Source organism: Carcharhinus amblyrhynchos, chromosome 1, assembly GCF_965287045.1.
Source record: "Carcharhinus amblyrhynchos chromosome 1, sCarAmb.v2.hapA, whole genome shotgun sequence".
NCBI classification, from domain to species: Eukaryota; Metazoa; Chordata; class Chondrichthyes; order Carcharhiniformes; family Carcharhinidae; genus Carcharhinus; species Carcharhinus amblyrhynchos.
The window spans coordinates 198,942-211,126 of NC_137324.1; the positions used below are offsets into that span (position 1 = coordinate 198,942).

At 50.7% G+C, this 12,185-nt stretch overlaps 1 protein-coding gene across 1 annotated transcript in view; it reads right to left on the reverse strand.

Annotated features, from left to right (window-relative positions):
- Nucleotides 1-12,185, reverse strand: part of LOC145348421 (disintegrin and metalloproteinase domain-containing protein 12-like) — a gene marked incomplete at its 3' end in the record, with an annotated part of 253,493 nt that overhangs the window by 192,946 nt on the left and 48,362 nt on the right. Inside the window, exon 2 of the mRNA XM_080196638.1 lies at nucleotides 2,201-2,310. Within this exon, the coding sequence (XP_080052764.1) occupies nucleotides 2,201-2,310 (110 nt within the window). The remainder of the gene's footprint in view (nucleotides 1-2,200; nucleotides 2,311-12,185) is intronic.

The window sequence follows — 12,185 nt, forward strand, 5'->3', positions numbered from 1 at the left end:
CTAGCCAAGAAGAAAAGTTTACAAAAGGTTCAGAGAGCTAGGTAACGTTAGGGATCTAGAAGAGTATACGGCTAATAGGAAAGATCTAAAGAAGGAAATTAGGAGAGCCAGAAGGGGTCATGAGAAGGCCTTGGCAGGCAGGATTAAGGAAAACCGCAAGGCATTCTACAAGTATGTGAAGAGCAAGAGGATAAGACGTGAAGGAATAGGACCTATCAAGTGTGACAGTGGGAAAGTTTGGATGGAACCGGAAGAAATAGCAAAGGTACTTAATGAATACTTTACTTCAGTATTCACAGTTGAAAAGGATCTTGGTGGCTGTCGTACGGACTTGCAGCGGACTGAAAAGCTTGAGCATATAGACATTAAGAAAGAGGATGTGTTGGAGCTTTTGAAAAGCATCAAGTTAGATTAGTCACCGAGACCAGATGGGACCTAATTGAGGCATACAAGATGATCAGAGGGTTAGATAGGGTGGACACTGAGAGCCTTTTCCCTCGGATGGTGACGGCTAACACGAGGGGACATAGCTTTAAATTAAGGGGTGGTAATTATAGGATGGATGTCAGAGGTAGGTTCTTTACTCAGAGAGTAGTAAGGACGTGGAATGCCCTGCCTGCAGCAGTTGTGGACTCGCCAAATTTAAGGGCGTTCAAATGGTCAGTGGATAGGCATATGGATAACATTGGAATAGTTTAGGTTAGAGGGTCATTAGATTGGTTCCACTGGTCGGTGCAACATCGAGGGCCGAAGGGCCTCTACTGCACTGGAATGTTCTATGTTCTGTGGATGTACCCAGATTACTGTGGGAGGCAAGGAGACGTCAGGGCTAAGTTTTTCACTCAGAGGGTGGTGGGTGAGTGGAATCGGCTGCCATCAGTGGTGGTGGAGGCGAACTTGTTGTGGTCTTTTAAGAGACTTCTGGATGAGTACATGGGATTTAATGGGATTGAGGATTATAGGTGGGCCTAGTAGGAAGGGAAATGATCAGCGCAACTTGTGGGCCGAAGGGCCTGTTTGTGCTGTAGTTTTCTATGTCCTAAACAGTAGAGGTCCCAATACAGAGCCCCGTGGAACACCACTAGTCACAGACCTCCAGCCGGAAAAAGACCCTTCCACTGCTACCCTCTGTCTTCTATGGCCAAGCCAGTTCTCCACCTATCTAGCGAGGTCTCCTTTTATCCCGTGAGATTTAACCTTTTGCACTAACCTGCCATGAGGGACTTTGTCAAATGCTTTACTAAAATCCATATAGACGACATCCACGGCCCTTCCCTCATCAATCTTTTTTGTCACCTCCTCAAAAAACTCAACCAAATTTGTAAGGCACGACCTCCCTCTTACAAAACCATCCTGTCTATCACTAATGAGATTATTCCGTTCTAATCAGCGTGCACATCACTTTACCTACCCTTGCTTTGCATACAAAAAAAATCTATAGGGTTGGAAATCTGTGAAATGTGGCAGTCCTGTACATGGGCAACGGTCGACAAAATGTCTTGTGGATCACACTCAGCGCACGTGGCCCCCAGGATGCAGGCTGTCGACTGCTGATGTAGCAGACTGCAGCAGACAAAGGTGTCGGAGCACTGGTGAGGCCGCAGCTGGAGTACTGTGTGCAGTTTTGGTCGCCGCACTTACGCAAGGATATTTTGGCCTTGGAGGGAGTGCAGAGGAGGTTTACTAGGCTGATACCAGAGTTGAGGGGGTTGAGCTATGAAGAGAGGCTGAATAGACTGGGCTTGTACTCGTTAGAGTTTAGAAGGATGAGAGGGGATCTTATTGAGACATATAAGATGATGAAAGGGATGGATAGGATAGAGGTGGAGAGGTTCTTCCCGCTCAGAAAGGACTGCAGGACTAGAGGGCACAGCCTCAAGAGAAGGGGGTGCGGTTTAGATCAGAGTTGAGGAGGAACTTCTTCACTCAAAGGGTGGTGAATCTCTGGAATTCTCTGCCCGTTGAAGTGGTGGAGGCTGCCTCGCTAAATATTTTTAAGACACGGGTAGATAGGTTTTTTGGGAGGCAATGGAATTAAGGGTTATGGGGAGAAAGCGGTTTCTGAGCCACTTCAGATCAGCCATGATCTTATTGAATGGCGGGGCAGGCTCGAAGGGCTAGATGGCCTACTCCTGCTCCTATTTCTTATGTTCTTATGTTATTGCAGCATTCAGAATGTAGAGCCTGTTCGATTAATTACCTGAGGCAGTATCGCGACACTGCGTTTCTTTTTCCCAGCAAGGACTTGCGGGGTTACAAACTTGTAATCGTTCAGTTCTTCAAGTAGTTTTTTCTGGAGAAATCGATAACCTGTGTGAAATATAATGAGAATGTCATTGGCATTATAATAAGGATTAGTTGATCGACTGTGCTGTGTAAATACAATCTGCCACACAGGGAGATGCTGATGTGGTGGTAATATTCCTGCACTAATAATCCTGAGATCCAGACTAACGTGGGACATGCAGGCACTCACCAAGGTTCCTTAGGCAGCACCTTCCAAACCCACAACTACTTCCATCTAGAAGGACAAGAGCAGCAGATACATGGGAACACCACCACCTACAAGCTCCCCTCCAAGTCACTCACCATCCTGACTTGGAAATATATTACCATTCCTTCACAGTCACTGGTTCAAAATCCTGGAACTCCTTCCCTAACAGCACTGTGGGTGTACCTACACTTCAGGGACTCAGTGGTTAAAAAGGCGGCTCATCACCCTCTTCTCAAGAGCAACTGGGGAGAATAAGTCGAACCAGCAACAGGCAAATCCCGTATATCAATATAAAAATCTCACCATAACAGCCTGTGGAATTTCAAAACTATTCGTGGATAAATGTGTAGTGGTCCATTTTGGCAGGTCCAGTGGGATGAAGGAATACAATATCAAGGGTAGGACTTTTAGCAGTGTTGAGGATCAGAAGGACCTTGGGGTCCGGGTCCATAGGACTCTTAAATCAGCCTCGCAGGTGGAGGATGTGGTCAAGAAGGCGTATGGTGTACTGGCCTTCATTAATCAAAGGATTGAGTTTAGGAGTCGGGAGGTAATGCTGCAACTTTATAAGTCCCTTGTCAGACCCCACTTGGAGTACTGTGCGCAGTTCTGGTCGCCTCACTACAGGAAGGATGTGGAAGCTATTGAGAGGGTGCAGAGGAGATTTACAAGGATGTTGCCTGGACTGGGAGGCATGCCTTATGAAGATAGGTTGAGGGAGCTGGGTCTCTTCTCCCTGGAGAGACGAAGGTTGAGAGGCGACCTGATAGAGGTTTATAAAATGTTGAGAGGAATAGATAGGGTGGATTCTCAGAGGCTATTTCCCAGGGCTGAAATGGTCGCTACGAGAGGACACAGGTTTAAGGTGCTGGGAAGCAAGTACAGAGGAGATGTTAGGGGTAAGTTTTTCACTCAGAGGGTGGTGAGTGAATGGAATCGGCTGCCGTCGGTGGTGGTAGAGGCGAACTCGCTGGGGTCTTTTAAAAGAATTCTGGATGAGTACATGGGATTTAATGGGATTGGGAGTTATAAATAGTTCTATGGCCTGGTAGGTATGGATCTGATCGGTGCAACTTGTGGGCCGAAGGGCCTGTTTCTGCGTAGTGTTCTATGTTCTATTCCAAGATCTGTAATTAAAAGCTAACTTCAGCTGGGTGACCATGAATGTATTGTTAGAAAAACCCATCTGGTTCACTCATGTTCTTCAGAGAAGGAAATCTGCTGCCCTTACCCGGTCTGGCCTACATGTAACTCCAGAGCCACAGCAATGTGTCTGACTCTGAAATGCCCTCACAAATGGGTCAATTCAAGGGCAATTAGGGATGGGCAACAAATCCCCACCTCTTCACTGACACCCCCACATCCCATCAAAGAAATCACCCAACAGCACCAGCCCTGGCATCTCGTGGCACCAGCCACTCCCAGTACTGGCATCTCATGGCACCAGCCACTCCCAGTACTGGCATCTCATGGCACCAGCCACTCCCAGTACTGGCATCTCATGGCACCAGCCACTCACAGCACTGGCATCTCATGGCACCAGCCACTCCCAGTACTGGCATCTCATGGCACCAGCCACTCCCAGTACTGGCATCTCATGGCACCAGCCACTCACAGCACTGGCATCTCGTGGCACCAGCCACTCACAGCACTGGCATCTTGTGGCACCAGTCTGTCTCAGAACTGGAATCTCTTGGTACAACAGGACAAAACACTCTCTTGGTCCAAGATGATTCCAGGGAGGTAAAGAGACAGTTAATCAAGGAGAGAAGAGGGACTGTGCAACAGAATCAAAGCCACTGAGGTCTCTGGAAAGGATGGATAAGGGGCAGAGTGGGAGACACAGAGAGAGTTAAAACAAGAGAAAGAGAAACTGGGAGAGAGAGAAAGGGAGAGAGCTAATTCCAAGAAATCCAACCCTAAACTTCATAACTTTATACTAACATGGAATCCGTGTGTCACATTTGACCAACTGCTATATCATGCTGTCCAGGAATAGCTTTACCTCTGAGCGGTTTTTACTGACACTTCAGCTCCTCTGTTCATTTTGAATATTGTTCTGTTGGGTCAGGACAGCATCTTGGATGTAAAGTTATCCTTTTCAATAGTGAAGTAAGAATTTTGGAATTGCTTGGAATGTGGAATGACTATGCTACCCTAGTATACTATTGATAGACCTATGACTGCACGGCCAAATTCTCCTCCAATCGATTTTCAAGTTTGCTGATAACACCACCGTACTGGGTCGGACCTCAATGATGGGACAGAATACAGGAATGAGATCGTGAATCTGGTGAACGGGTGCGGCAACAATAATCTCTCCCTCAATGTCAACAAAATGGAGGAAATTGTCATCGACTTCAGGCAGTGTAAAGGAGAACATGCCCTGTCTAAATCAATGGGGATGAAGTAGAAAGGGTTGAGAGCTTCATATCTTTAGGTGTCCAAATCACCAATAACTGTCCTGGACTCCCCATGCTGACACCATAGTTAAGAAAGCCCACCAACGCCTCTACCTTCTCAGAAGGCTAAGGAAATTTGGCATGTCAGCTACGATTCTCATCAACTTTTACAGATGCACCATAGAAAGTATTCTTTTGGTTGTATCACAGCTTGGTAATTCTCCAACTCTGCGCAAGACCGCAAGGAGTTATAAAAGGTTGTGAATGTAGCCCAATCCATCTCGCAAGCCAACCTCCCATCCATTGACTCTGTCTACACTTTCAGCTGCCTCAGCAAAGCAGCCACATAATTAAGGGCCCCACACAGCCTGGACATTCTCTCTTTCACCTCCTTCCTTCGAGAAAAAAGATACAAAAGTCTGAGGTCACATACCAACTGACTCAAGAACAGCTTCTTTCCTGCTACAATCAGACTTTTGAATGGACTTACTTTGCATTAAGTTGATCTTTCTCTACACCCTACCTATGACTGTAACACTACATTCTGCACTCTCTTGTTTCCTTCTCTACGAATGGTATGTTTTGCATGTATAGCGCACAAGAAACAATACTTTTCACTGTATGTGACAATAATAAATTGAATCAAAAGTACAACCTAGGGGTGAGGCAGCAGACCTGACTATCCGACATACTGAAATGGAATGAGAAACTGCCCTGGGCCTCACACCAGATGTGGTATAACTCCAGCCCATTCTGAAGCCTTTTTAAAACATGGGTTGGAATTTTACCGCCACATCTGCTGCCACAGGAATCTGAGCAGGTGAGGGGCGGACAATGGAGAGGTGTGCTGAACTCCGGCAGGGGATGTTATGGATTTGGGATTGAGCCAGGCTATAAATTTCCACCCATCGAGTCAGACGGCCATGGGCCCTTTGCTGATTTCACTAAACATTTCCATTCTGAGGTGTTAGTTTTGGGACAGCAATTCTTACAAAGAAACAACCCAACATGTTTCCATGTTAATGCATTTCAATGTAAAGACTGAGTGAGTTCCCATCTACTCTCTTCTGATCTTTGACTGAAGTCTCTGCAAATTGCTGCATGTCTTGTGTCAGCGTGGGCAGGGAGGAAAGGGGGTTGTGGGGAAGGGTGAGGTGTGGATGGGGAGATGTTATTGGGTGGGGAGTCGCTGGGTGTTGCTGGGTGGGGTGTCGATGGGTGGGGAGTCGCTGGGTGGGGAGTTGCTGGGTGGGGATTTGCTGGGTGGGGATTCGCTGGGTGGGGAGTCACTGGGTGGGGTGTCGCTGGGTGGGGTGTCGCTGGGTGGGGTGTCGCTGGGTGGGGTGTCGCTGGGTGGGGTGTTGCTGGGTGGGGAGTCACTGGGTGGGGAGTCGCTGGGTGGGGTGTTGCTGGGTGGGGAGTCACTGGGTGGGGTGTTGCTGGGTGGGGAGTCACTGGGTGGGGAGTCGCTGGGTGGGGTGTCGCTGGGTGGGGTGTCGCTGGGTGGGGAGTCACTGGGTGGGGAGTCACTGGGTGGGGAGTCGCTGGGTGGGGTGTCGCTGGGTGGGGAGTCGCTGGGTGGGGAGTCGCTGGGTGGGGTGTCGCTGGGTGGGGAGTCGCTGGGTGGGGAGTCGCTGGGTGGGGAGTCGCTGGGTGGGGTGTCGCTGGGTGGGGAGTCGCTGGGTGGGGAGTCGCTGGGTGGGGAGTCGCTGGGTGGGGAGTCGCTGGGTGGGGTGTCGCTGGGTGGGGAGTCGCTGGGTGGGGAGTCGCTGGGTGGGGTGTCGCTGGGTGGGGAGTCGCTGGGTGGGGTGTCGCTGGGTGGGGAGTCACTGGGTGGGTTGTCGCTGGGTGGAGAGTCGCTGGGTGGGGTGTCGCTGGGTGGGGAGTCGCTGGGTGGGGAGTCGCTGGGTGGGGAGTCACTGGGTGGGGTGTCGCTGGGTGGAGAGTCGCTGGGTGGGGAGTCACTGGGTGGGTTGTCGCTGGGTGGAGAGTCGCTGGGTGGGGAGTCGCTGGGTGGGTTGTCGCTGGGTGGAGAGTCGCTGGGTGGGGAGTCGCTGGGTGGGGTGTCGCTGGGTGGAGGGTCGCTGGGTGGGGAGTCACTGGGTGGGTTGTCGCTGGGTGGGGAGTCGCTGGGTGGGGACTCGCTGGGTGGGGTGTCGCTGGGTGGGGAGTCGCTGGGTGGGGAGTCGCTGGGTGGGGAGTCGCTGGGTGGGTTGTCGCTGGGTGGGGAGTCGCTGGGTGGGGAGTCGCTGGGTGGGGTGTCGCTGGGTGGGGAGTCACTGGGTGGGTTGTCGCTGGGTGGAGAGTCGCTGGGTGGGGTGTCGCTGGGTGGAGAGTCGCTGGGTGGGGAGTCGCTGGGTGGGGTGTCGCTGGGTGGAGGGTCGCTGGGTGGGGAGTCACTGGGTGGGTTGTCGCTGGGTGGGGAGTCGCTGGGTGGGGACTCGCTGGGTGGGGTGTCGCTGGGTGGGGAGTCGCTGGGTGGGGAGTCGCTGGGTGGGGAGTCGCTGGGTGGGGAGTCGCTGGGTGGGTTGTCGCTGGGTGGGGAGTCGCTGGGTGGGGAGTCGCTGGGTGGGTTGTCGCTGGGTGGGGAGTCGCTGGGTGGGGAGTCACTGGGTGGGGTGTTGCTGGGTGGGGAGTCGCTGGGTGGGGACTCGCTGGGTGGGGTGTCGCTGGGTAGGGAGTTGCGGGGTGGGGTGACGATGGGTGGGGTGACGATGGGTGGGGAGTCGCTGGGTGGGGAGTCGCTGGGTGGGGAGTCACTGGGTGGGTTGTCGCTGGGTGCGGAGTCGCTGGGTGGGGACTCGCTGGGTGGGGTGTCGCTGGGTAGGGAGTTGCGGGGTGGGGTGACGATGGGTGGAGTGTCACTGGGTAGAGAGTCGTTGGGTGTCGCTGGGACGGGTGAGGCTGGGTGGGGTGTTGCTGGGTGGGGAGTCGCTGGGTGGGGTGTTGCTGGGTGGGGAGTCGCTGGGTGGGGTGTTGCTGACTGGGGTGTCATTGGGTGGGTAGTTGCTTGGTGGGGTGCCACTGGGTGTCATTGGATGGGGTGTCGCTGGGTTGGGTGTCGCTGAATGTGGTGTCACTGGGTGGGGACTCGCTGGTTAGAGAGTTGCTGGGTGGGGAGTCGCTGGGTGGGGTGTTGCCTGGGGGGGTGTCGCTGGGTGCTGCTGGCTGCGGTGTTGCTGGTTGGGGAGTCGCTGGCTGGGGAGTTGCTGGGTGAAGTGTCATGGGTTGGGTGTCACTGGGTGTCGGTGAGCGGCACGGCAGCCGCTGCCACGGAAAGGCCCCAGTCACACAGGCATGCTCTCTGTCTCGATCCTGAATATTGGCACTAAGTAACCCGGATTTAATTCTCACTGGCCAACATGGGCTCCCCACTGGTCAAAAGCCTGTACCCAGGCTTGGTGCGTTTCATTGTAACTTTCAGAAGAGGACAGGACATTACACAGTGCCAGTGAGGAATTGGAATGAAATCCATTGGTACTGGGATATATCATGGGTTTATGGAGATGTGGTGGAATTTCCGAGAGGGGAATCTCCAGGTGATTCTGTTTCCAGGTATCTGCTGCACTTGCCTTTCTAGATGTTCGTGATTGTGAGTCTGGAAGCTGCTGCCTTCTCACTGAGTTCCTGCAGTACATCTTGTAGATGGTACACATGGCTGCCACTGTGTGTCTGTGGTGGAGGGAGTGAATGTTGACGGTGATGGATGGGTTGCCAGTAAAGCTTTGTCCCGGATGGTGTCGAGTTTTTATCCAGGTCGAGGGGGAGTTGAGTTCTGGTTGTGATATTCAGCAGCAAGTTTCCACTCCAATGTAAAATGAGGAAATGATACCTGCTTCTCGAGAATGAGAGGGAGCGAGTGGATCAAATATCCGGGGCGGAATACTGAGGGGATGGTGATCATCAGCTTCAGGTTAACTACAGCCGAGGACAGAGAGCAATCCAGATTCAGAATAATTGGGGAAAGTCAGTGGCTGGAACTTTCCCTGTATATGCAGAGTGTGATGGTGGGTGAGAAAAGTGGCCTTTAGCTCACTGGTGACAGCTCTTCACACTCTATTTTTCACCATTTAGAGAAAAACCTTCGTGCACTGGATTCCCGCTGTCGCCGTGGCGACTGGTCTCTGATTCGCCCACCCTAGTATCACCTCAGTGTGTTAATGTTGGGGCCACTCCATTTAAAGCTACCCCAGCACTCACCAGCCACGTCCTCCTGCTCCAGGAATACTCATGGATGCTAAGAAGTCAGTGCCCAGATTTTTTGGACTGTCCCTCACCAGACTGCAGGATGCAGTGTAGGCCTAACATGACGCCCTGTTCCCTCGCACAGGGAGACCAGCTGACAGGAACAGGAAGCCAGCCTGGGAGGCAATGCCAGCGATGGTCAGTACCAACTCCCAGCAGGGAGGACAGGCATCTGTGCCACAAAAGGATGAAAGAGCCCCTACAGTGTTGAGTGTGCTGGGAGGAGTGACTTACCCTGGCATAACAAAGGGGCTATCGACAGTGTTACCAAGCAGCACCTGGTCAGCAATAACCTGCTCAGTTTTGGTTTCTCAGGGTCCCTCAGCTCCTGACCTCATTACAGCCTTGGTTCAAACAGTCCCACGTGGGAGACTTATTAAGGAATTAATGCAAATGGGATTTGGGGTGATCTGATAAGGTGGATACAAAATTGGTTTAGTGGTAGGATGTCGGTGTTGGACTGGGGTAAACACAGTAAGAAGTCTTTAACCTGATGTTGTGAGATTTCTTAGTGGTAGGAGAGAGAGGGTGGTGACAAACACCTGCTTTAGTGACTGAAAGCCAGTGACCAGTGGCTTATCACAGGGATCCATGCTGGGCCTCCCATTGTACGTCATTGATGTTAATGACATAGATGTGGGGGACAGAATCAGTAAGTTTGCCGATGACACAGAAGATTGGCCAGGTGGTTAACAATGAGGTTGAGAGTCTTGGTTTACAGGAAGATATAGATGAGGTTGTCAAATGGGCGGCAGATGGAATTTAACCCTGAAAAATGTGAGGTGATGCACTTTGGAAGGAATAATTTGACAAGGAAGTGTACTATGGAAGGTCTGACACTGGGAAGTTCCGAGGAACAAAGGGACCTTGGCTTGTTTGTTCATAGATCTCTGAAGGCAGAAAGGCAGGTCAATCGGGTGGTGAAAAAGGCATGTGATTACAAAAGCAGCGATGTCATGATGGAGTAATATAGAACTTTGGTGAGGCCACAGCTGGAGTACTGTGTACACTTCTGGTCGTCACATTATAGGAAGGAAGTGGTTGCACTGGAGGGACTGCAGAGGGGATTCACCAGGATGCTGCCTGGGATGGAACATTTCAGTTATAAAGACATGTTGGATAGGCTTGGGTTGTTTTTGTTGGAATGGAGAAGACTGAGGGGCGACCTGACTGAGATGTTCAAGACTTTGAGGGGCATTGACAGGTTGGAAAGGGAGCAGCTGATACTCTTAAAACTTAAAAGTGAGGGGTGGGAGGTTTAAGGGAGGATGTGAGGAAAAACCTTTTCACCCAGAGAGTGATGAGGGTCTGGAATGTGCTGCCTGGGAGGGTGGTGGAGGTGGGATGCCTCACATCTTTCAAAATGTACCTGGATGAGCACTTGGCGTGTTATAACATTCAAGGCTATGGGCCAAGTGCTGGCAAGTGGGATTTAGTGGGCAGGTCAGGCCCTTTCATGTGTCGGTACAGACTTGATGGGCCGAGGGGCCTCTTCTGCACTGTAGGATTCTGTGATGAACAAGAGAGCTGAAATTCAAAGGTGATTCTGGGAGGGCAGGTCCATCATATGAGGACAGACTAAGTCGGTCAGGATTATATCCACAGGAGTTTAGAAGAGTGAGAGGGGATCTCACAGAAACAGGGTTAGACAGGATAGATTCAGAAAGAATGTTCCCCTTGGGGGAGTCCAGAACAAGGGTCATAGTTTGAGGGCAAGGGGTAAACCTTTTAGAACTGAGGTGAGGAGAAATTTCTTCACCCAGAGGGTGGTGAATGTGTGGAATTCACTGCCACAGAATGTAGTTGAGGCCAAAACGTCTGATTTCAAGAAGAAATTAGATGTAGCTCTTGGGGCTAAACAGATCAAGGTATATGGAAACGAAGTGGGGGGCGGGAATCAGGATATTGAATTCGATGACCAGCCATGATAAAATGAATGGCAGAGCAGGTTTAAAGGGTTGAATGGCCTCCTCCTGCTTCTAGTATCCATGTTTCTGAATCAAAGAGAAATTAAAGGTTGAAACAGAAATTGGAAATCAGAGGAAATGAGGACTAACAGCAAATTGGGCCAGAGCACAAAAACTGTAAAAGAGTGTAAAGCGCTGTAACTGAGTGCACAGAGTATTCACTGTCAGGTAGATATAGTGACAGTGCAAAGTGATATAAATGGGTCTGATGATTATGATTACAGAGATATGGCTGAAGGTTGACTGATGTGGAAACTCTTTATCCAAGAGGGCTTGATATTTCAGAATGACAGCTAAAAAGGCAAAGGAGATGTAGTGACTTTGTTAGCTCCAGATAAAATCAGTGCACCAGAGAGAGAATATTGGATCAGAAAATCTGGGTGTAGAATCAGTCTGGACGGAGCTAAGAAGCAGCAAGAGGCAAGGAATATTTGTGGGAATTATCTGAAGATCTCCAGGGGTGACGGGGAATTTGAGGTGTAGGCTGCTGTCGTAATGATGGGTGACTTCAATAAAAGCAAAGAATGCTGGAACTCTGAAATAATAAAAGAAAATACTGGATACAATCCACAGGTCTGACAGTATCTGTGGATAGAGAAACAGAATGAAGGTTTCCAGTTGCTGTGACTCTCCTTCAGAAGTACCCCAGTCCAATGCTGGCATCTCCAGATCATCTCCTTCGGAGTGACAGAGAGGAAGAAATGCGATGGATATTATGGGTTTCACAGGGGGTGCAGCAGTTTGGGCAAAGAGAGAGGACAGTGATAGGTGGGAGCTCGGAGAGACTGTACAAACAAATTTACGGAATGTGCAGTCAGTGCTCAGTGAAAGCATAACTTCAGGACAAGTGACAGATGGTCCTGTTTGGGAATGGGGGGAGGGTTGCATTCGGTTAAAAAGAATTAAATTAAGAAAACAGCCAACATGGAGGATGTGGCCAAATGGGCCATCTAAAATGGTGATTTGTGAAGCACTCTGGGACACAGAGTGACCAGAAATGACAGTCTGCAGTTTAAAAGACAGACAGACAGGCTGCAGTCCAGACGGATATGGGTCATCTCCAGGATCAAATGGACT